This window comes from Dama dama, chromosome 14 (genome assembly GCF_033118175.1).
Source record: "Dama dama isolate Ldn47 chromosome 14, ASM3311817v1, whole genome shotgun sequence".
NCBI classification, from domain to species: Eukaryota; Metazoa; Chordata; class Mammalia; order Artiodactyla; family Cervidae; genus Dama; species Dama dama.
Genome location: NC_083694.1, coordinates 3,652,338 through 3,674,515, shown reverse-complemented (window position 1 = coordinate 3,674,515; position 22,178 = coordinate 3,652,338). Strand labels below are relative to the sequence as shown.

At 47.1% G+C, this 22,178-nt stretch overlaps 1 protein-coding gene across 5 annotated transcripts in view; it reads right to left on the bottom strand.

Moving 5' to 3' along the window:
- Positions 1–22,178, bottom strand: part of SRGAP2 (SLIT-ROBO Rho GTPase activating protein 2) — a 249,214-nt gene that overhangs the window by 24,117 nt on the left and 202,919 nt on the right. For all 5 annotated transcript variants that reach the window (XM_061159935.1, XM_061159937.1, XM_061159936.1 and 2 more), the window contains exons 12-17: positions 21,570–21,597; positions 19,850–19,874; positions 13,244–13,304; positions 4,504–4,581; positions 3,442–3,576; positions 1,755–1,860 (exon numbers count right to left, since the gene is read on the bottom strand). In XM_061159935.1, the coding sequence (XP_061015918.1) occupies positions 1,755–1,860; positions 3,442–3,576; positions 4,504–4,581; positions 13,244–13,304; positions 19,850–19,874; positions 21,570–21,597 (433 nt within the window). The remainder of the gene's footprint in view (positions 1–1,754; positions 1,861–3,441; positions 3,577–4,503; positions 4,582–13,243; positions 13,305–19,849; positions 19,875–21,569; positions 21,598–22,178) is intronic.

Sequence of the window (22,178 nt, the reverse complement as noted above, 5' to 3'; positions counted from 1 at the left end):
CCTGCCTGCTTCCCCACGACCACCCGGCTTCTTGCTCTGGGGAGCAGCCCAGGCTCTCTGAGGGCAGGTGTCAGTCCACAAGGGGAGACGAGGGTGGCCTGGTGGCCCCGAGGAGACTGACGGGCTGCAGAGTCATTACTAGAGCTTCTATTTCTGTCTGCCTGAAACAGGCGGCCTGTGAACCCCTGTGTGAGTCATGAGGCGCTCTCGACTACAGGCAGTGGCGGTGCTGAGTCAGGGCCCAGCAGTGAACGGTGTGGACACGGCTGTGTGGAGGCAGCGGGCTGCGGCTGGCAGCAGGGCTGAGCATGGGGCAGGGGCCCCACAAAGGTCTCTGGCAGGGGCCACTGGCCCGGGGGCCTCAAGGTCAGGCTGACCCTAGTCTGTAGGCAGGCTGAGGCTCCTGAGATGGCCTGTGAACATGTATTCCACTGAAGCAGAGACTAACCCACTAGGAAGAGTCTTCATTTTCACAAAGAAATAAGAGCTAAAACACCCTTGGTCTAAGTTTCATGCCCCTCCCCGCCTTTTTTTGTTAAAAATAGATTTAAAGGCCTAGAGAAATGTTTTCCCACTATATGAAAAGGCATAAAGCCAGAGAGATGATAACTGCAACGGAATTCATCCTCAGCACTGGGGGGCATCGGGAGAAACGGGACTGGTGAACTGCGGTCCCTGGACTACATCCAGGCAGCAACCCTTACTCCACAGGAAACTGCAGCCACACGGCTGTCAGATCCGTACTGCCGGATCTAATGATTTTTTCAAGAGAAGCCAGAAATCCAGATTTTTTTAAGTGTAAAATCTCCCAATATTTAAATGCTTCAATGCTTTCAAGACACAGTGGATTTAATGGGAACACACCTATGGGCCTTATCTGGCCCTCAAGTTGCTCACTTATACACTCTGGCCCAGCTGGTGGAGGGGCTGCGATGAAACCAATGGGTAAAGACAGAGGTGCCTGGGGGAGGCGCCTGCCTACTTAGATTCCCTACCTGGGGGCCAGTAGGTGCCTCCAGTTAACATATCCACAGTATTAGCACCTGGTCCTGATTCCTTCCTCCATGTCTTGTCTTCCCCACAAATGGCACTACTGCTCATGACAGAAGTTCAGAATTTCTCTCTTTCTACATCCCACCCATCAGCAGGTCCTGTACAGGCTGTGCTCCAAATAGATCCCAAACCTGACCCTCCCCCCAACCCTCCACCCTTCCCTCCCTGGTATGAGACTGCACAGTAACTTCTCCACAAAGCAGCATTTAAAAATAAATTAGAAAATCAGATCACAACACTCTTCCACTTAAAACTCTCCAACGGCCTCTTCAAATCCAAACCCACAGTTGCCATGACTTTCGGAGCCTGATGACCTTGACCCTGGCTCCCTCCTTCCCTTCACTGAGGCTACTGCTCATACATCGTCTCCCCAGAGAGGCCTTTGCTGACTCCTCTGTGCCGGCTCCCCTCTGTCATCCCTGCCCTGACCCTTCACTTGCATTTCTTTATTTTTCTTCTAAGCATCTATCACTACCTCATGTGTCTGTTATTGTCTGTGTCCTCTGCTAGAACAGGAGCCAAATGATACCTAGGCTTCTGTCTCTATTTTACAATGTACTTTTACATCTTAAAACCATGCCCAGCATGTAGTAGGTGTGCAATAAGTATTTGTTGGTCTGGAGGGATCAACTTAGGTCCCACAAAAACTTTCACTGGGCGAAGCCGAGACCGAGCAGCTGCTCCCAGGGAAGTCTACTCACTGATTGAGGAAGGCAAAGAGGTATCTCATGACAATCAGAGTGGTTTTGGGGAGGGCCAGGAGGACCTTCCGGATGTGCAGAGCTCGCTCCTGCAGGCTGTCCATTGCTGAAAGAAGAAAGCCACGTGTTACCCTCCACTGGGAGCCCAGGGACCAGTGGTCAGGAGGCCCTGACTCGCAGCATGTACAACAGGGAGCGGCCGGTTCCAGCCCACACAGACTGGGCCTGCATGAGGGGCTCCTTGTGGTGGGGCTTTGGCAATGGGGCTCCAGACCCTTCACTGGGGCAGGACTTAAGATGTCTGGTCCTTGGGCACAGAAGGGTTGGGCAAATTCCCCACAGCATCTGCCACCCCCTTATTACAACACCAAAACAGGGAGCTGCCCAGAAACGGCTGTGACTGTCCCCCAGCCTTGGAGGGCCTGCGTGGGAGGTCTGCGTGGGTCCCATCCTGCCTGCTCCACACATGCACCCCTCAGCCCCTGGACAAGTCTGGCTTATCTTCCCCACTCTCTTATCTGTAGTGGGGATGGCAGGATGTGACCAGAGGCAAGAACTGGCAGGCCCCCGGGCAAGCAGTGATACTGGGAGAAAACCAGAGCGCTTTCCTGACTCCAGGTGTGGCCCAAGGCCCGGACCTCCCCGGGGCCTGCTTTCCCACATTCACACTGTGCCATGTGGATATTGTCATTTGCTATGAGAGCCTTTCCGTGAAAACAAAGTAGGAGACACTGGATCAGGGGCACACCTCAAGGTACCCTGTACTATCCTGGCAACCCCCATCCTCTTAGCACACTCCACCCAGGCCCCGTCCTGGAAGGAGACGTGAAGACGTGAGGGGTGCATCTACTTGGTCACTCACAGAACTCAGGTCCACCAGGACAGCCACAAACAGTGGGTAAATCAACAAAACAAGGGAGCTAGCTTCCTGAGCTCTCAGAGGATGTGCTAAATCAAACTGGAAACTGGGGGTGGAGGGGTTGGGGGGTGGGTATGAAGACCTTCATTGATCTGGGGGGAAAACTTTTCTTCATTTCAAAGGAACTGCCTCCTCCAGCCTCTGGAACCATTATCTCAATGGAGTCTGCTCCCAGAATGACCTAATATTAATCCAGATTTCCATGGACAACAAATGAGAGGGTGTTCCAGTATAATAAATGGCCAGGAGTAGCTTTTCAAGCCCAAAATTTTAGAGTAAGAGGCAGACAAACTTTAAGATATCTGTTTTATCTAAAGATCAAGTAGAGACTCTCTCTCTCTCTGAGAAAATATCATATCAGTACTTTTAAATGTGCAGAGGGCATGAATTTCTAGAAGAATACATATTAACACATCTCACAGATAAAAGCAACAAGCAAGAGATATTTGTAACATGTGTATTCTCCCTCTGTATCATGAAAAGCACAAGTACTAACATATAAGCTTCTAAGAGCTGAAAAGGACTGTATTTTCTATATGAACATATTAAGAGAGACAAAGCCCAGCAAAACAAAGCAGTTTAAAGTGAATCAGAGAGAAAAACCAGGAGTTCTGACTTGCGGTCCAGATTCTTCCTGAAAAGTCACTCTTTTTCCTCTCCTACAACAAGGAAGGAAATTTCACAGAGGGAAATGAAAAAAATTACTGTAAACCTGGAAATTTCTCTGTTGCTCCGGCCCAGAAGTGAGCTTGCGGTCAGGGTACTTACTGACGCAGGCCATCAGGTCGTGGAAGATGTCCTTGGGGAAGAGCGGGTGTTCCAGCCCCCGGAAGTACAGCTTCAGGACGCCGGCTATGGAGTCCATGTCGTGGTCATTCTGGTCCCCAGCCAGGGGGTCCTCTCCTGAGGGTGAGAAACCCCCCAAAAAGGAAAGAGAGAGTGAGAGGGGTAAAAACACGCAGGATGAAGCAGAGCTGGTAGGGAAGGAGTGCCCTATTCAAGTCTTCACTGAAATCCATCAGCTCTCCGCTCAGCACGGGGGCCGTGAGCAGGGCAACCGGGGACTAGAGAAAGCAAGGGCTGCTCAGGCTCAGGGGCCCTGGGGTCAGAGCAGGGGCAGAGGCGACCATTACGTGAGTCTGCGTGTGCCAGACTAGCTCAGGGGCGTTCCCTGTGGGCCAGGGAAGGGACACGGCAACCAGCTTTCTCCTAAGCATCATGAAAGCAGGCCGGGCCTGAGCCCCGAGGGGAGGGAGACGGGGCCAGGGAGGCCAGCCCCTCTGACTGGCTCTCCTCCTTCTTGGCCTGCAACTAGCACACCTACTTGCAAGAGAACAAACATGCTGGCGCTCCCCGTGGAAAATTTCCTATCAGACATAATTAGATTTAATGGTAGGACCAACCTCAAATTGAAACTATATATATCCATTACAGGCATGGAAATTGCCAAAGCTTGCCCACTACCTTAAGAGCCCACAAGATAATAAATGGGCTACATGAACAGGCATGTTTGCCCTGACACCAAGGATTCCAGATAGAGCCGCAAACTGCGCAGATATCACAGTTAGCTTCTTGGGAATGGGTGGACTGTCCGCAGGAGAGAGACGGGAAGAGAGGGGCTGGGAAGGGGGAAACTGGGACATCCCTGGCATCTCCCTGCATATCTGGGGGGGCGGGGTGGGGAGGATGTCTACAGAGGGAAGAGGCTGGGCTGAAGGGGGAGGCACGCTGGCTTGCTGACTCTGGGTGCCTGTCTGGGAAGAAAGGGTGGAGCCACTAACCCAGGGGACTGGCAAATGTCTGGCCTTATCTTTAAGGCTGTTTCCTCACCTCTCTCAAAGGCATTTTTGATGTCATTCACTTCCACCTGGGATCCTGACACCCGGAAAATTCCTTCATGCTGGAGCCCTAGAAAGACAGGGAGCAGTGATCAAGGAGACAAAAAAGCAAATTCACAGCCACAGCGCCAAGCTTAGGTGAGTGTCTGTTTCCCCCAGCCGGCATGTATTTAAGCATCCTGTCTCTCTTCTTCAGGCCAGAGGAGAAAGCCTATACAGGGATGGTGGAAAGGTCACTGCAATGAATGTGAGGCATTGGCCGAAAGAGAGCACCGAGTCAGAGACTTAAAAAAGAGTTGTCTATGCCATTTCTGATTCTGACCAAGTCTATGAAGCAGGTTCCTCTTCCAGCCTTTGCCTCTCTGTTTCCCCCACAAAGTAGAGAGGTGATTTCTGTCACCTCCTTATCCCCCAGGATGAGGGATGTGATCCAGGAGCATGGCAGGCAAGCCATTAGACACGATCAGAGTTTCCCGAGGTGTGAGATCATGATTAGTACCTCAGCTGTCCTAACATGGTTCAGCTGTTCTAGGCGACAGTGCTCTCACTACTTATGAAAAAGGGAGGACATATATTGGCACAGCCACAATGGAGAACAGTGTGTAGTTTCCTTAAAAAACTGCAAATAGAACTACCATATGATCCAGCAATCCCACTCCTGGACATAAATCCCCAAAAAAACATAATTCAAAAAGATACATGCACCCTAATGTTCATTGCAGCACTATTTACAACAGCCAAGACACTGAAGCAACTTAAATGTCCATCAACAGAGGAATGGATAAAGAAGATGTGGTATATATACACAATGGAACATTACTCAGCCATAAAAAGAATGAAATAATACTACAGCAACACGGATAATGCAGCAACATGGATAGACCTAGAGGTTATCATACTAAGTTAACTCGGACAGAAAAGGACAATTATCATGTTACCACTTACATGTGGAGTCTAAAAAATGGATACAAATGAACTTATCTATAAAACAGAAAGAGATTCAACAGACTTCAAAAACAAATCTATGGTCACCAAAGGGGAAGGTGGGGGAGGGGTAAATCAGGAGGCTGGGAACATATATACATTAGAGGCAGTCAACAAGGACCTGCTATGCAGCATAGGGCACTCTACTCAATATGCTGTGATAACCTACAAGGGAAAAAAGTCCGAAAAAGAACAGATATAAGTCTCTATAACTGTACCCCTGAAAGTAACACTGTTGTAAACCAGATAAGTAAAAAAAGTAAAACAGCGATCAGCCCACAGTGAGCTTCACAGGTGCTGTGCCAGCTACTGGTCCTTCATGCAGCCTGACGCTAAAGGCAGCATGCCTGAAGACCACGCTAGAATGACGTGCACCAACACTGTGTCTTTTTGAAGTTTGTTGGAGTAAAACTAACCACGGAAAAGTAACGTGTGTGGTGATCACTTATGCGCTTACAGGCACAGAAGGCAGGGGTTACCAGGAAGCCCATTTTCTAGCAGCAAGGACTGATAAGAGATGACCTGCCTGAGGCTATACAGATGATAGGAACCAGAGTCAGGACGTAAAACTAGGCCTTCTGGCTGCAATCAAGTACTCATTCCTTAACACCGGGCTTGTGGGGCCTACTGGAGTGAAAGTGCAGAGGGGGGATCTCATCTGTCAGCTGACTATGGGCATGGCTCATAGAGAGCCCCACACAGGCAACTCAGAACTCGAGGGGTGGACCAGGAAGCAAGAGCCCTGGGGCTGCACTGAACTGGCGTCTTTCCTCCTATCAGCTCTGTCCAGTTTTCTCAGGAGCCCTGCGGCTCAATCCTGGGCACTTTGTTAAAGTCCTGCTCTCACTGCATGATCTACTGAAACTTCCCAATCTCAAACACCTTTTTTGGAAAGCAAAAGAGAATAATGTTACACTTTGCCCACTATTTTGGGACTCCCCTCTTGATGAGGGAGGGTGAATGAATTCTATCTACTTTGAAGTAAACCACACAGGCCAGGACTGAATTCTGAATCCAACTGAAGCAACAGTAAGAAGTAAGCACAGGGAATTGAATTATCTCGCTTGTAATAGGACTGAAGTTGTCCGTTACTCTAGGGGACTTTCTAGACTATCCCTCACAGAATCAGAATGGCAGGCCATGTCAGGACCCCGAAGTAACAGCACCGTATTACAGTGGTTACCAATGGGGAGGAACAGATACTGCTGTGCAGACACAGAACATGAACAGTAAGTTTCCAACAGAAACGGTCACATACTCAGTGACTTGTCAAAACCACAGTGAAATATAAGGCACTGTCATCTCAGGGACCAGGCTGCTCAATGTCACTGGCAGAGCTTGCTGACAGAGGATCATCTCGGCACGTTTTGATAGATTAGACATCAAGGACATGCCAACTTGGTGCACAAGCCCAGGGCAAGAAGAAATCATGGGAAAGCTTGCTGAAAATCAGGCAGCAGGCCTGAGACACACTGAGGTCCCTTTCAGTCTGGTTTCCATTTCCCCTTGAGAACCCAGGCTTTAGAAGGGCCAGTGTGTGTTCCTGCTCAACAGACAGAATCTTTAGATGATGATTCTGAAAGTAGGAACATTAACAAATGGTGGGTTTCCAGAAGGAGAAGGGGAAAAGCAACTGGCTTTTTATGATAATGCAGGTAAGACCTCACATCCCTCAGCTGACACCTGCATGACCATTCTCCTTTTTCCTTAGTACTGACTAACATAAAAGCATAAAGCCAATCAGACTTCGCTAAGTTATTTGGAAACAGCACAAAACCTTCCATTTTGAGCTAGATCCAGCTGTTGCCAAGAGTTGCTCTCCTAGAGAAGTCTCAAGATGATTGCTACAACACCAGCTTCTGCTCATGTGACTCTGCTCCCTTCCTCATGAAAATGGTGGGGTTTTTCCATACTGAGCGAGTCTCAATTGTTCCTCACATCCCTTCCCTTAAGTCTTCCTGGATCACCTGACCCACCACTTATAGGCGAGCCTCAGTTTTCCCATCTGTATAATGGGGACTAGAACGAATGTGGGCTTCTCAGGTGGCATTAGTGGTAAAGAACCCACCTGGCAATTGCAGGAGACATAAGAGATGCAGATTCGATACCTGGGCTGGGAAGATCCCCTGGAGGAGGGCATGGCAACCTACTCCTGTAATCTTGCCTGGAGAATCCCATGGACAGAGGAGCCTGGTGGGCTACAGTCCAGGGGGTCGCAAAGAGTTGGCATGACTGAAGTGACTTAGCATGCACGCACGCAGAATATAGTTGATGCTGTTTAGTCACTGAGTTGTTCCGACCCTTTTCCGACCCATGGACCATAGCCTGCCAGGCTCCTCTGTCCATGGGATTTTCCAGGCAAGAATACAGGAGTGGGTTGCCATGATCTCCTCCAGGGGATCTTCCCAGCCCAGGCACTGAACCCACGTCTCCTGCATTGGCAGGCAGATTCTTTATCACTGAGCCTCCAGGGAAGCTCACTAGCACCTCCCAGGGAACATGAAGATAGTAAGGCTGTGCAAATTTTGGCAATTGGTAGACCACAGACGTTTTTGGGGCTAACAAAAGTTATCGACCTTATCCCCATTAAATGTACATGTACAAATATTACCCATCATGTTTAGGGAGTTCGGGAACACCATAAGTCCTTATATATCAGGAAATAATTCAATTTTCTGAACAACAGTTATTTTTTGGCCACACTGTATGGCTTTTGGGATTTTAGTTTCTCAACCAGGGATTGAACCTGTGCCCCTGAAGTGGAAGCACGGAGTCCTAGTCACTGGACCGCCAGGGAATTTGTTCCATCTTATAAAATGGCTTCAGAATTGCTAGCTCTAGCTCACCACCCTAAAAAAAATTACCAACTACTGTACATTATTTGTTTACAGTTCTTTTTATCAAAATCCTGTCTGTCAAAGATAATTAGACTATTTTTTCCTCATCTCCTCAGTGCTATTCACTTGCAACACAGTTAGGTTTATTTGTTACTGTTTGCATTCCATTTGGGGTTTTACCCACATCCTTGTTTAATATATTTGTTTACCTTTTGAGTACGGAAAACACCCATGTAGTTCTAAAAGTCAAAACTACACAAAAAGAAATATTCAGAGACATGTCACTTCAATCCCATGTCCCATTCTCACCCTTTCCCACCCTTTCCCACCCATCTGTGCAGATAATCCGTTAAATATTAGTTTTTGGATTCATCCTTCCTGTATTTCTTCTTGCAGAAGTGAGAAAGCCCATGTATATTCTTATACCCTCTTCTTTCTCACATGAAAGACAACATGCTATAGATACTCTTTTGCACTTTGCTTTTTTCGACTTGACAATATATCCTGGCAATCTCTCCAGGTCATTTCATGAAACTCTTCCTCATTTTTTTTTTTTTAAATAGCTTCATAGTTTCCCACTGTGTGGATATACCATCAGTTCAGTTCGGTTCAGTCCAGCCGCTCAGTTGTGTCTGACTCTTTGTGACCCCGTGGACTGCAGATCGCCAGGCCTCCCTGTCCATTACCAACTCCCGGAGTCTACTCAAACTCATGTCCATCGCATCGGTGATGCCATCCAACCATCTCATACTCTGTCGCCACCTTCTCCTCCCACCTTCAGTCTTTCCCAGCATCAGGGTCTTTTCCAATGAGTCGATTCTTCGCATCAGGTGGCCAAAGTATTGGAGTTTCAGCTTCAACATCAGTCCTTCCAATGAACACCCAGGACTGATTTCCTTTAGGATGGACTGGTTAGATCGTCTTGAAGTCCAAGGGACTATCAAGAGTCTTCTCCAACACCATAGTTCAAAAGCATCAATTCTTCAGCACTCAGCTTTCTTTATAGTCCAACTCTCACATCCATACATGACTACTGGAAAAACCATAGCCTTGACTAGATGGATCTTTGTTGGCAAAGTAATGTCTCTGCTTTTTAATATGCTGTTTAGTTCGTCATAACTTTTCTTCCAAGGAGCAAGTGTCTGTTAATTTCATGGCTGCAGTCATCATCTACAGTGATTTTGGAGCTCAAAAAAAATAAAGTCTGCCACTGTTTCCACTCTTTCCCCATCTAGTTGCCATGAAGTGATGGGACCAGATGCCATGATTTTAGTTTTCTGAATATTGAGCTTTAAGCCAACTTTTTCACTCTCCTCTTTCACTTTCATCAAGAGGCTCTTTAGTTCTTCTTCACTTTCTGCCATAAGGGTGGCGTCATCTGCATATCTGAGGTTATTGATATTTCTCCCGGCAATCTTGATTCCAGCTTGTGCTACATCCAGCCCAGTGTTTCTCATGATGTACTCTGCATATAAGTTAAATAAGCAGGGTGACAATATATAGCCTTGACGTACTCCTTTTCCAATTTGGAACCAGTCTGTTGTTCCATGTCCAGTTCTAACTGTTGCTTCTTGATCTGCATACAGATTTCTCAGGAGGTAGGTTAGGTGATCTGGTATTCTCATCTCTAAGAATTTTCCACAGTTTGTTGTGATCCACACAGTCAAAGGCTTTGGCATAGTCAATAAAGCAAAAGTAGATGTTTTTCTGGAACTCTCTTGCTTTTTCGATGATCCAACGGATGTTGGCAATTTGATCTCTGGTTCCTCTGCCTTTTCTAAATCCAACTTGAATATCAGGAAGTTCATGGTTCGCGTACTGTTGAAGCCTGGCTTGGAGAATTTTGAGCATTACTTTGCTAGAGTGTGCAATGAGTGCAATCGTGCGGTAATTTGAGCATTCTTTGGTATTGCCTTTCTTTGGGATTGGAATGAACACTGACCTTTTCCAGTCCTGTGGCCACTGCTGCATTTTCCAAATTTGCTGGCACATTGAGTGCAGCTTTTTTTTTTTTTTTTTGAGTGCAGCTCTTTAACAGCATCACCTTTTTGGATTTGAAATAGCTCAACTGGAATTTCACTAGCTTTGTTTGTAGTGATGCTTCCTAAGGCCCACTTGACTTTGCATTCCAGAATGTCTGGCTCTAGGTGAGTAGCCACACCAATGTGGTTATCTGGGTCATGAAGATCTTTTTTGTACAGTTCTTCTGTGTATTCTTGCCACCTCTTCTTAATATCTTTTGCTTCTGTTAGATCCATACCATTTCTGTCCTTTACTGTGCTCATCTTTGCATGAAATGTTCCCTTGGTATCTCCAATTTTCTTGAAGAGATCTCTAGTCTTTCCCATTCTGTTATTTTCCTCTATTTCTTTGCATTGATCGCTGAGGAAGGCTTTCTTATCTCTCCTTGCTATTCTTGGAACTCTGCATTCAGATGGGTGTATCTTTCCTTCTCTCCTTTGCCTTTAGCTTCTCTTCTTTTCTCAGCTATTTGTAAGGCCTCCTCAGACAACCATTTTGCCTTTTTGCATTTCTTTTTCTTGCGGATGGTACTGATCACTGCCTCCTGTACAATGTCACGAACCTCTGCTCATAGTTCTTCAGGCACTCTGTCTGTCAGATATACCAAGTTTACCCTTTATTCATCTATGCATGGTATTTAGGTTGTTTCTAATATTTTCCAATTACAAATGATACTGCAATAAGTAACCCTGTGCACATGTATTTTCATATTTGGAGGTATATCTTCATGGTAAATTCCTAGAAGGACTGTTGGATCAGAAAACTGGTGTATATGTAGTTTTGTTCAATGCTGCCAAATCCCCCTTCAGAAGGGTTGTACCGTTTTTCATTCCCATCAGCAGCACGTGAGCATGCCTGGTTCTCCAGAGCCTCACCACAGAAATGTGCTACGACTGGCCTCCACATGGACTGTGCCTGTATGGGGGCAGGGACAGGTACATTCATGCCACAGCACCCAGAACCCATCACTTGTCAACAGCTCCACAGTTGACGCCTGGGGCAGGTGGCCGCCATGTCTTCCCTACTGCACCAGCCTCCTGGTTCTTCCTATAGTCTTAGCTCTACACAGCAGCCTGTGATCCTTCAGAAAGATCATTCCCTGTTCCTAACTCTCCAACAGCTTCCCAGCCCACTTAGAACAAAACCTAGACAGCTACCTTAGCCGCTAAACCCTAAGAGTCTGGGCTCCGGCTTCATCTCCTGCCACTCCCCTCTCCACTCATGCTGCCCCAGCCTCACTGGCATCCTGTGTGCTTGCTCGCATGTGCCAAGGACCTCTGCCTTCGGTGTTCCTTCTCCCCAGGATGCTCGTCCCCAGATACCCGCGCGGCCCCTCCCTCACTTCCTTCAGAACTGCTCAGGTCTCACTTTCGGTGACCCATGGGTTTCCCTGAACAACCTGCCTAGAACAGTATCCCCACTCCATTCTCCACCTCCTCACCTTGTTTTACTTTCCTTCATGACACTCACCAACCCCTGATATACAAAAGGCTCATGAGGACAGGAACTTTATTTTGGAATACAATGAGCAATCAATAAGTATACAGATGGTCCTTGACTTACGACCTTCTGACTTTCTGATGGTATAAAAGCGATGCACACTCAGTAGGAAACTGACTGATCTTTTCTCGGCTACTGATGCATAGTATAGGACTCTGCCGTGATGCTGGGCAACAGTCACGAGCCTCAGCTTCCGGCCATGTGAACACAGGTGTAAGCAACCACTACACTTACCGTCACCCTGTACCCAGACAGCCATTCTGCTTTTCACTCTCAGTACAGTAGTCAATGAATTACATGAGACACTCAACACCTAATTATAAAACTGGCTTGATAAACAGTTGCTGATTGTTCAATATCTCTGTATAATGGTGTTACTTCTAGTGAAAGGAGATATGATGAAAAAACTGTAGCTGATTAGAATAGGATAAGTCATAAGCATGCTAAAATAATTACTGCTCTAAAAACAAACCCAAGCAAGCTCCCAGTTCACTGGGAAAGAGGAAGGGGAGGAAGGTAGAGAGAATGGTAGCTTCTGAATTAAGAGAAGTGATCCTCTACATACCTCCTTAGCTCCAAGAAGGTCATTCTGTTACTGTTCCTATAACTAGTCAGCAGAGCATCTGAAAACAACTTCTGATGCCCAGTTCCTAGAAATCTTCATGGCGCTCACTCAGATATCTGTGCTTTCTAAACACTCTTAAACTTGGAAGACTGGTTCTCTGGTAATTCCTCTCTCTCCCTAAATCCTGTCCAACCAGCCTAGGAAATGGTAAGGAATGGAGTTTATGAGATTCAGCTTCGTCCAAGCAGAAGACAGCGTGACCTGACTTAGGTTGAGAAGGAGCCAGCCCCTGTAGACTCTCCAATGTCAGCTACAACTTTAGGGGCAGTGAGTCACTGAGCTCTGGAGATGTCGTAACCGGTAAGACCAAACCAGAACAACAACTGAATATTACCATGAGTCAGTGCAGCAGTTTAAAAGGGGCTTGTTTTCAAAGCAGTCTGCTGCAGAAAGCCAATGTGACATAATGGTCCAGGCAGTGCAGAGGGAGATAACACAGGCAAAGATGGAGAGTGAGGCAAAACGACCATGACCAGGTCGGGCCAGCTAGACTTACCCACATGAGAGCTATGACTTAAAACTCACTCTCAAGCTAGAAAAGGGAGTGTGTTAGTAGCTAAGACACCTGGCGGTTAAAAACATACATTTCGCTCAGTGTTCAGGTGTGGCCATTCTGAGGTAGCAAACGTTATGTGAACAAGTAAGATTTTCCCCCTTTTCTGAGAACGTCAGGGTGGGAAGTCAGTCCCTGTTCTCACTCTGCAAAGAATTCCTGGAAGTTCTTCCCAACTTTGCACAAATAAAAAGGCTGTAATCTTACTTACCGTGTCTGCTGATAAACCGGATACAGCTTTCTACCACCAGAGGAATTGCCTGGCTGGAATCCTGAAAAGCCATAGAAACACAGCATTAGAATCTTCAGAGATAACCCAGGGTCAGAGAAAATGGACCGAAACTGTGTGGAGCTTGTCTCAGCTGGACGAGAGGCTGGACCACAAGAAGCATCCAGCCTGTGCTCCAAGCCCCAAAGCACATGCACAACCATCTGCTTGGAATGCCTCACACCAAAGTCTTACATTCAGCACATCCCGTACAGAACTAGTCATCTTTTATTCCAAACCAGCTCCCCACCCCTGGCCATACAATCAATCAATAGATATATGTATTTTGCCTCCTAAATATCCCATAAATCTATTTATTTCTCTCCATCTCTACTGCCACCAATCCAGTTCAATCCATCAGTATCTCCATTCCTACCTGTAATCCTACAAATCAGTCTTTCTTCCCTTATACATGGTTAAGTGAAGTCGCTCAGTCGTGTCCAACTCTTTGCGACCCCACAGACTGACTATAGCCTACCAGGTTCCTCCATCCATGGGATTTTCCAGGCAAGAATACTGGAGTGGGTTGCCGTTTCCTTCTCCAGGAGATCTTCCCGACCCAGGGATTGAACCTGGGTCTCCTGCATTGTGGGCAGACGAGTGATCTTTAAAAGTGCTGTGTGCTTAGTTGCTCGGTCTTGTCTGACTCTTTGCGACCCCATGGACTGTAGCCCACCAGGCTCCTCTGTCCATGGGATTTCCCAGGCGAGAATCCTGGAGTGGGTTGCTGTGCCCTCCTCCAGTGGATCTTCCTGACTCAGGGATCGAACCTGGGTCTCCCGTATTGCAAGTGCTTTAAAAGTGCACATTTCATCAGTTATTCTCCAGGCTAAACTCTTTCAAAGACCTCTCGTTATTTTCTGTACACAGCCTTGTGTGTCCGGGGTCACATCTCATCCAGGTCTGCCTCCTTCTGCTCCTCCCCCAACTCTGCTTCAGCCACACTGGCCCCTCTTCTGCTCCTCAGTAAGTCCTCCTTTGTTCATGGATTTGAGGGAATCATTCCTGCTGCTGGAAGCTCTCTTCACCCTGGACCCCCACCCACAGAGTCTCAGGACAAATATCACTTCATTAGGGCTGCTTTTCTAGACTCCCCATATGAGATCAAAGCCCCCGTCTATGGGGTCTCAGTACCTTGGCCTTGGCCTTCACACCATGATTATGACTTAATTGTGTGGGTATAAATATTTGCTTTCATTTTGTCACCATCACAGTTCGCGCTCCACAGGGCAGCCCCTGTATCAGTTGTTGGTGTCCAGTGCTGGCTAGGATGCTCTCACAGAGCAGGTGTTCAGTTAATATCAGTGGAAGGCAGCAGAATGAATCCACAGGAGCATTAGAATGGGGACTTGTTTGGTATGAAAGGCAAGAAAGAAAAAACCAACTCTTGGACACAGTAGAGACTAACTGGTACTAAACTAAGGCCTCCCAGACATCCATCTTTGCTCTGCCATTTTGCTGGACAACCCTGCCATATATTTAACTTCTCTGGGCCTTAACTTGATATATCTACAAACTGGGGAGGGGTTTGTGGTGAGGAGGGTAATATTGGCACATGAACATGCTGCTGCTGCTAAGTCGCTTCACTTGTGTCCGACTTTGTGCGACCCCATAGACGGCAGCCCACCAGGCTCCCCTGTCCCTGGGAGTCTCCAGGCAAGAACACTGGAGTGGGTTGCCATTTCCTTCTCCAATGCAGGAAAGTGAAAAGTCAAAGTGAAGTCGCTCAGTCATGTCCGACTCCTAGCGACCCCATGGACTGCAGCCTACCAGGCTCCTCCATCCATGGGGTTTTCCAGGCAAGAGCACTAGAGTGGGGTGCCATTGCCTTCTCCAGCACATGAACATAGTGCTTTGCACTTATAAAAGAATTTGTAAATTCTTTTGTCGGGTCATGTATTAAGTGATTTAGATGGGTTGTTCCTGATAACAACCCTATGGGATGTGTATTAATATTATCCTCAACCCTATTGGGTATGTATTAATATTATCCTCATTTGACAAATGAGGAAATGAAGGCTTAGCAAGGTGAAATAGCTGCTTACGGACACAGCTGGTAAGTAGAGGAGCCAGGATTTGAATCCGGGCAGTCTCCCCCTGATACCAAAAATCTCTCTACCATCCATACTGCATCCCAGGAGCCTGGCAAACATAGCCAGGTGTGAATACCAAATATTACTGAAAATCAGCAGGGTTTTCTAATGCAGCTAAATGCATTAATAACTCAGCTCTAAGGAAGAAAGGGATCAGGCAGAATGACTTTAAACCTAGCTAGAAAGGGCTTTGGGCCTCCCGGGTGGCTCAGCGGTAAAGAATTGCCCTGCAGTGCAGGAGACCTGGGTTCGATCCCTGGGTTGGGAAGATCCACAGGGGGAGGACACGGCAACCCACTCCAGTATTCTTGCCTGGGAAATCCCATGGACAGAGGAGCCTGGCGGGCTACAGTCCATGAGGTCGAAAAGAATCAGACACGAATGAACGACTGAACAACACAACAAAAAGGGCTTTAGATGTTCAGGACAGAGACTAGGTTCTCCACTGGGGTGGGTCCTGTGACTTCTGTCCATTTAACAGGTTTGTTTGTACCCCTCTCCTGGCTCTGAATTTTCTACTGTAGCCAGGAATTTGGCTGCAATCAGGAAAGCAACTGGCTCTCATGAAGAAGCCAGGGTGACAGAAGAGCCCGCTCCCAAGTGTGCTGGGAACCCATGATGCTGTCACAGGGAGTGGAGTGAGTCAAGGTGCAGCTGGCGTCCGGAAGGTCTCAGCGACCCAAATGCTCATCTCATGACCCCAGACCCGTCTGCTTCCTCCAGCCTTCCAGCTTCGGTAGCCAGGGTCTGCCTTCTTGTTGCCATCACTAATTACACCAGTCAGCCTAGGGTGATCTCATGGGAAGAATTTCCATCAGCTTTTCCATATACTAACGAAGAAAATGGGTTCCACAATAAAAAACTCCCCACCCCCATTTTTTTGGAGGTCTATGTTTACAGACATTATTATACTTGTCATTTACAAATAGTAGCAGCAGTGATGACGACAATGACACGAGTGTATGTAAAGTTTTTCTGGCCTTAAGTTTAAACATAATAAAGATCCAGAGGGAGGGAGGTCAGGCAGCACAAGTTCTGGGCTTCAATGAGTTGTGTGAGTGCACAATCCTGCCTAGACTTGTGGGAGAAGGGACATCAATGGTAGTTAAAGGGAAGCGTGCCGGGTTGCAGAAAGCAGAGCACCAAAGATATTAAGCTGCATGTCCGCAGCTACCAGTGGCACATCAGAAGCAGTTCAGAGGATAACCTCCTGCAGACAGGACAGGGGACCTGTTCTACTGCAGAGGCATATTTTCCCCAGTCCCCACTGCTCCAGTGGAGCCTAAGTCAAGAGTCCAGTGAAAACAAATGCTTGACAAAGTCATGAAGGCTTCAGACTCTCTTCTTGTAATATTTCTGAAGTCTGAGTGAATCCATTTCCCCAGGACATGCCCGGTGAGGACTCTCACTTCACCATCGATCATGCTGCACACAGCGGACTGGGCACGGTCTGTGTGTTCCTATTCAGTGCCTGTCTCTCCCTTTCTTCCTCTCCCCTTCCCTCCTCCGGGGTTAGAATCCAAGTTAGCTTAATTCTTCTGATTGTAGTCTTTTTGGTCATATAAGCCCAGGATCGGAAGGGGTCTTGAAGGATAATTGGGTCAAATCCCCATTCAATCAGAAGAAAGGAACTTTAAACCAAAAGTGGAGGGAGAAACATAGCAAATGTTGGGAAAGATGGTAAAGCATGGGCTCAGTGATTTGCAGGGGAAAACAACCAAGAAGGTGGCCAGAAAATGTCTAAATGTGCCACCGTTTGGCATAATTCCTCGCAGGGGGATTTCACCATTACTGATCTTTGATACACTTGTTAGATTTCCACTTTCACCAGGGGAGAAAACACTTGATTAGATGTCGGTAATTAGGAAAAAAGAGGCATCAGTGTTCCCATGTGGGGCTTCAGGGATTGTGAAGAATGGAGGGTCCCCCATAAGAGAAGGAGAGAAATAAGGAGAGGTGCTAGGGAACTGAAGATGTGGCTGGGAGACCGAGGAGCTAGGCACTGAGGGTGGGGTGCCAATTCAACTCCCGAGCACCGACGTCCCGCCTCTCACTTAGGAGTTAGATACAAAGACTCCGAACAACAGCACTATATAACAAGTGGATGCTTCGGGAAGGAGAGAGGCAGATTCACCTAAGGCAACACAAGTGACAAGGCAAAGAGTATGGAAGGAAGTCAAAAGAGGACCAAACCATGGGGAAATGCCTACAATTCGAGAAACAGAGAGATGGGCCAGCAAAGAAGATATGGAAGTAACGGAAAAGAGAAAATTCTGGGCTTGATGGGAGCAGAGAAAGCTTAGAAAAAAGCAGTTGAGGCTTTTTTTTTTTTTTTTTAAAGAATATAGTCAGATAGTTTGATCCCAGGTTTTGCTAGAGTCATAAATGACTGGAACCCACTGGGGATCCTCAAAAACAAAAGCTACCAGGTTCTTCTTCTTGTTTGACTGATTTGCCATAAACAACCAAACAAATTTTATTTCCTGGTTACTCACACAAAAATATGCCTCTTCCAAGTTACTTACTATTTACTTTCCTGAGTATTTTAGAAAAACACTGACCCACCATTATATTTGACCCGCTGGGAAAAAAGTGAATGAAAACAAGGTCTTTACTTGATTGGGGTTTTTGGTGCAGCTGGGAACCCTTACATGAATCTAGCACCAGGTAAACGTGCTAGGCACAGCAGGCTGAAAACCAGATGGGCGCCACTCCTCTCTGATTACAGTCCAACCAAGGACACGCACCGCCAAATTGCGGATGCCAAATTGTGGCCTCTGGCACTCCTGCAACCAGAGAGGAGCCCTCCCACCCAGGCCCCATCTCATAGGAGGCTCAGTTTCAGTCCAGGAAATGAAAGGAATAAACTTCAAGTTCAATCCTGTTCTTACTTTTGAAGAAGGGGGTGGTGGGGGTGGGGTGGGGTGCAGGGCTTGCTCCCTCTTTAAGATATCCACCTATTAATTTTAAATGTAATAAATGGTCTCTGAGAGGCACTTCATTCCTCTCTAGCTTTAAATGAAGTTATGAAAGAAAGGGGAAGAAAGAAATAGAGGAACAAGAGGAAAGAGAATTGCAATGACATTTTTTACAATTTAAAAAATGTGTAATTGCATCTGATGGTGTTCTTATTAAAAGGAGATCCAAAAGAGAGAAGGGAAAGAAACCGTGACCACAAAGCAAAGGCAAGTGCAGCTGTGTTATCAACTTCCCCAGCGGGATGGCCCAGCCCGCTGAAGCAGTGAGATTGGCCAAAGACCCTGCAGGGGCTGCCACGGCCACAGAAACCACGTGCCCTCGACATTCCATTATCTCCCTGTGGCTACAGCCACTGCGAATTACCCAAAACGATTTTTTAGAGCCTGGATCAGCTTTCCCTTGAGTAGACACAAAGACATTTCTGAGCTCTCTCCACCCCCTCCCTGCTAACTGTTGACTGCATAGCTCGTACAAGCTTAGGGAATACAAAACCATTTTAGTGTTTGCCATAAAGTATAATTAGGAAGTCAAATTTGTGACTGCAAAAAAAACAAAAACAAAAAACACCCAAAACGTCAATTAATTTTTTTTTTTTAAACAAGCACAAGTGCTGTTTAGATCACCCACTGATACAGACTGCCGGTGCTGTGGTAAGATCCCTCCTAAGGTGGGTTGTGAGAACTAGCTGCTCAAGGATCACTGTCAGATTTTAATACAACACTGAAGATAATGCATAAAACTGCAGAGTTCAATGTCTCCTGTTTATCATTCTCAGACCAGACTTAATCTTTACATTTGTAGCATGTCTTAGAAATACATATAGGACAACCGTGAAACCAGAAACAAACAAAAATCTGCAGATTTGGTCCAGGTAATTAGCTGCTGTGAGTTACTGACACATTAGTACCTATGAATGAAATGTGAGGCCTCTTTTGTGGTCTCCTAGAGAAGGGGCGCCACTCCAAAGACAGTTCTGGCCCAACCTGCCACAGTCAAACCAGATCTCTAGTATGTAAGAGAGAGTACATGGCTAGAGAGGAGAGAACCAAGTCAGAAAGCTACCCATCCTTGCCCTACTAAATCAATGAAGTTGCCATAACATTAAACAGACTATGACTAAGGGGCTTCCCAGGTGGCACTAGTGGCAAAGAACCAGCCTACCAACGTAGGACACATAAGAGACGTGGGTTCAATCCCTGGGCTGGGAAGATCCTCCAAAGAAGGAGATGGCCACCCACTCCAGTATCATGCCTGGAGAATTCAATGGAGAGAGGAGCCTGGTGGGCTACCGTCCATACGGTCACAAAGAGCCGGACACAACCGCAGCAACTTAGCACGCACAGACTATGACTGAACCGTACACTCCAAAGGCTAGCATGAAGTCAGCAAAGCGTCTTCCCCACCCACCGTGGGGCTCCGTGATATCTGGGGTGTCACCATGTTTGCCAGACACACCTGCCTCCTGCAGGGCCCTTACCTGTTTCCTCACCGTTGAGCTTCGCCTGTGGCCAGTGGGGAGGAAAAAGAGAAAATGGAATTAAAAACAATCTGTGAGGTGGCTAATGAAATAAGTCACATTAATCAGCTCAGGTCCAGAAGTGGCTAAGAGACTTGATAAGTTACCTTTCACATAAAGCCCAATCAAGTGCTTTTCACAAAAGCTTAGCGGTCTCTGCTTTTAATGTCTGCCAGTGTTCAAAAGGAGACTCGGAGGGAACTGGCTCAATTTGCAGTAAAATACATACGGGTTAGACAACAGGAAGCCCTCTGTGTGCAAGGAGACACTAATAAACACCAAAGGAAGCTATGGTTTTCTTTCTTTTGAAAATCCTTAGGGAAAAGGTAGGGAGTGATTTTCCTGGAATTTAGAAGGTAGAGGGTCCAGACTGGAAGGAACCTTGGTGATTCCATAGGTCAGTGCTTTTCAGGCTGTGTTTAGCCTTGGAAGCCTTTTCTCCAAGGGAATCTGATTCAGACAGCAACCTCCCGAGCAAGGAGAGCAGCTCTACCTCTCTGAGCAAAGGGAGGACGTAGGGACCAGGGCCGGGCCGCTGGGCACCATCTGCCCCTTCCACTAGGCTGCTCCTAAGGAACTCTCTGGGATCCTAGAGCTTCCTGGGTCTAGGTGAATGCTCTCTCTTGTCTCACAGATGAGGAATTGGATAGTTCAGAGAAGGCAAGAGAACAGCCCAAGGTCACAGTGAATAACCCAGCATAAGGAAATTCAGCTCAGCTCTTTTCACTCCTATAGAGCCTTCCGCAGATATGGAACTTCAGGTGAACTCAGACTAAGACTCTATCACCAAGAAGATAGAGTCCACAGAATTCCATTATCCTGGTTCCCTCCAGTCAACAAGACTACTATATTAATGGGATCTTTATTGTAATCCACAATGACAAAACGATGAAAGGCAAATGAAGGTATTTTTGAATAATGAGCCTATAATTGTAAACGACCTCATGATTATTGTATGTGCTGGCAGTGGTTTATATAATGGGCTAACCCGGGGTCTCTAAGGAGTCCAGCTCATTAAAGCTCTTTCCCCCGTTAAATCAGCACATTTGTAGGCATCTGAGAACCACCGGCTGAATGAAAGACTCGCTATCCGCCAACTCATGCGTTTTCTCATAGCAGCTCCATGACTGAGAGGGAAAATATTTGGCTGGGGTGGGGGAGGGCGGGGAAGGTGGGGAAAGACTGGGAGGGCTGCATACTTGTACATCAGGCGAGGATTTGTATCAATGCTGTTGGCGAGCAATGCAATGTAATATTTCATTATCCAGTGACACTCACTATTAGAGGCTGTCATCTTTTCCATGTATAAAAAAAATTCTCAGGTCAAATGCTCTCTTCTGATCTTCCTTCCCTGGGTCAGAGACTTCCCAAAACCCACATGTTGAAGTCTAGACACTCAGGTGAGGTTACCAAGGTCCTCTAGCATTGACCATTTCAGGTCACTGGGACTATTTCAGCAAATGGTGATTCCCTTCACTCAGTTCTGCTCAGCAAACCTCATTTCCATTTGAGGCCAGATGGGGTCAGCAAGGCAAAGGGATGGAAGTCACCTCAGCCCTAGGCCACTCCTCTGCAGAGCCATCCAAGGTTGCTAGCTCAGCTCCTTGGCTCTTCACTTGCCCAGGGAGGGTCTCTCTCCATGCCCCCCACCCGCCCCAGGGCTGTCCCAGGCCACACCTACCTGGCCAGACTGCAGTCTGTCCGCTGACCTGTTGGAAAGACAGAGGCAAAGAGCACGTGTTGAAGCAAATGAGGTGAAAGGGGAGACCTGCTCCCAGGAATGACAGTGTCTGCCCATCTCCTCTGGGAGCCTCCAGCCTCACGCTGTGACTAGACTTGTATGAGAAACAGAAGATAGCACCCAGGGCCTCTTTCTGGGGCTGTTAATGACGCTTGTTCCCAGCCCAGGGCTGCTGGTGTCTGAAACGTCTGGCTTGCCAAGTCTGCTTCCCAGTGGGAAAATGGGTGGACACAGGGGAAAAATAGTAATGCGGATCATACCTTAGAGAACAAATTATTAGAAACCTTCCCAGAGATGAAATTCAGCTTTTCTTCTCCGTGTACTGATGTGTGTATGGGGTGGGGGGGTGGGAGGGACAAGCTTGCTTGCCCTTCAGTATATGAATACACACACACACACACACACACACACACACACACACACTTGTGCTTGAGGGTGGAGGGTGGAAGAGGAAGAAGGAAGGAATAGTTATTTGGGGAGAATACGCTCCATATGTGGAAGCTCTTGTTTTAGATTCATAGTAAATCCTCAGTGCCAGCAGGTTGGGTT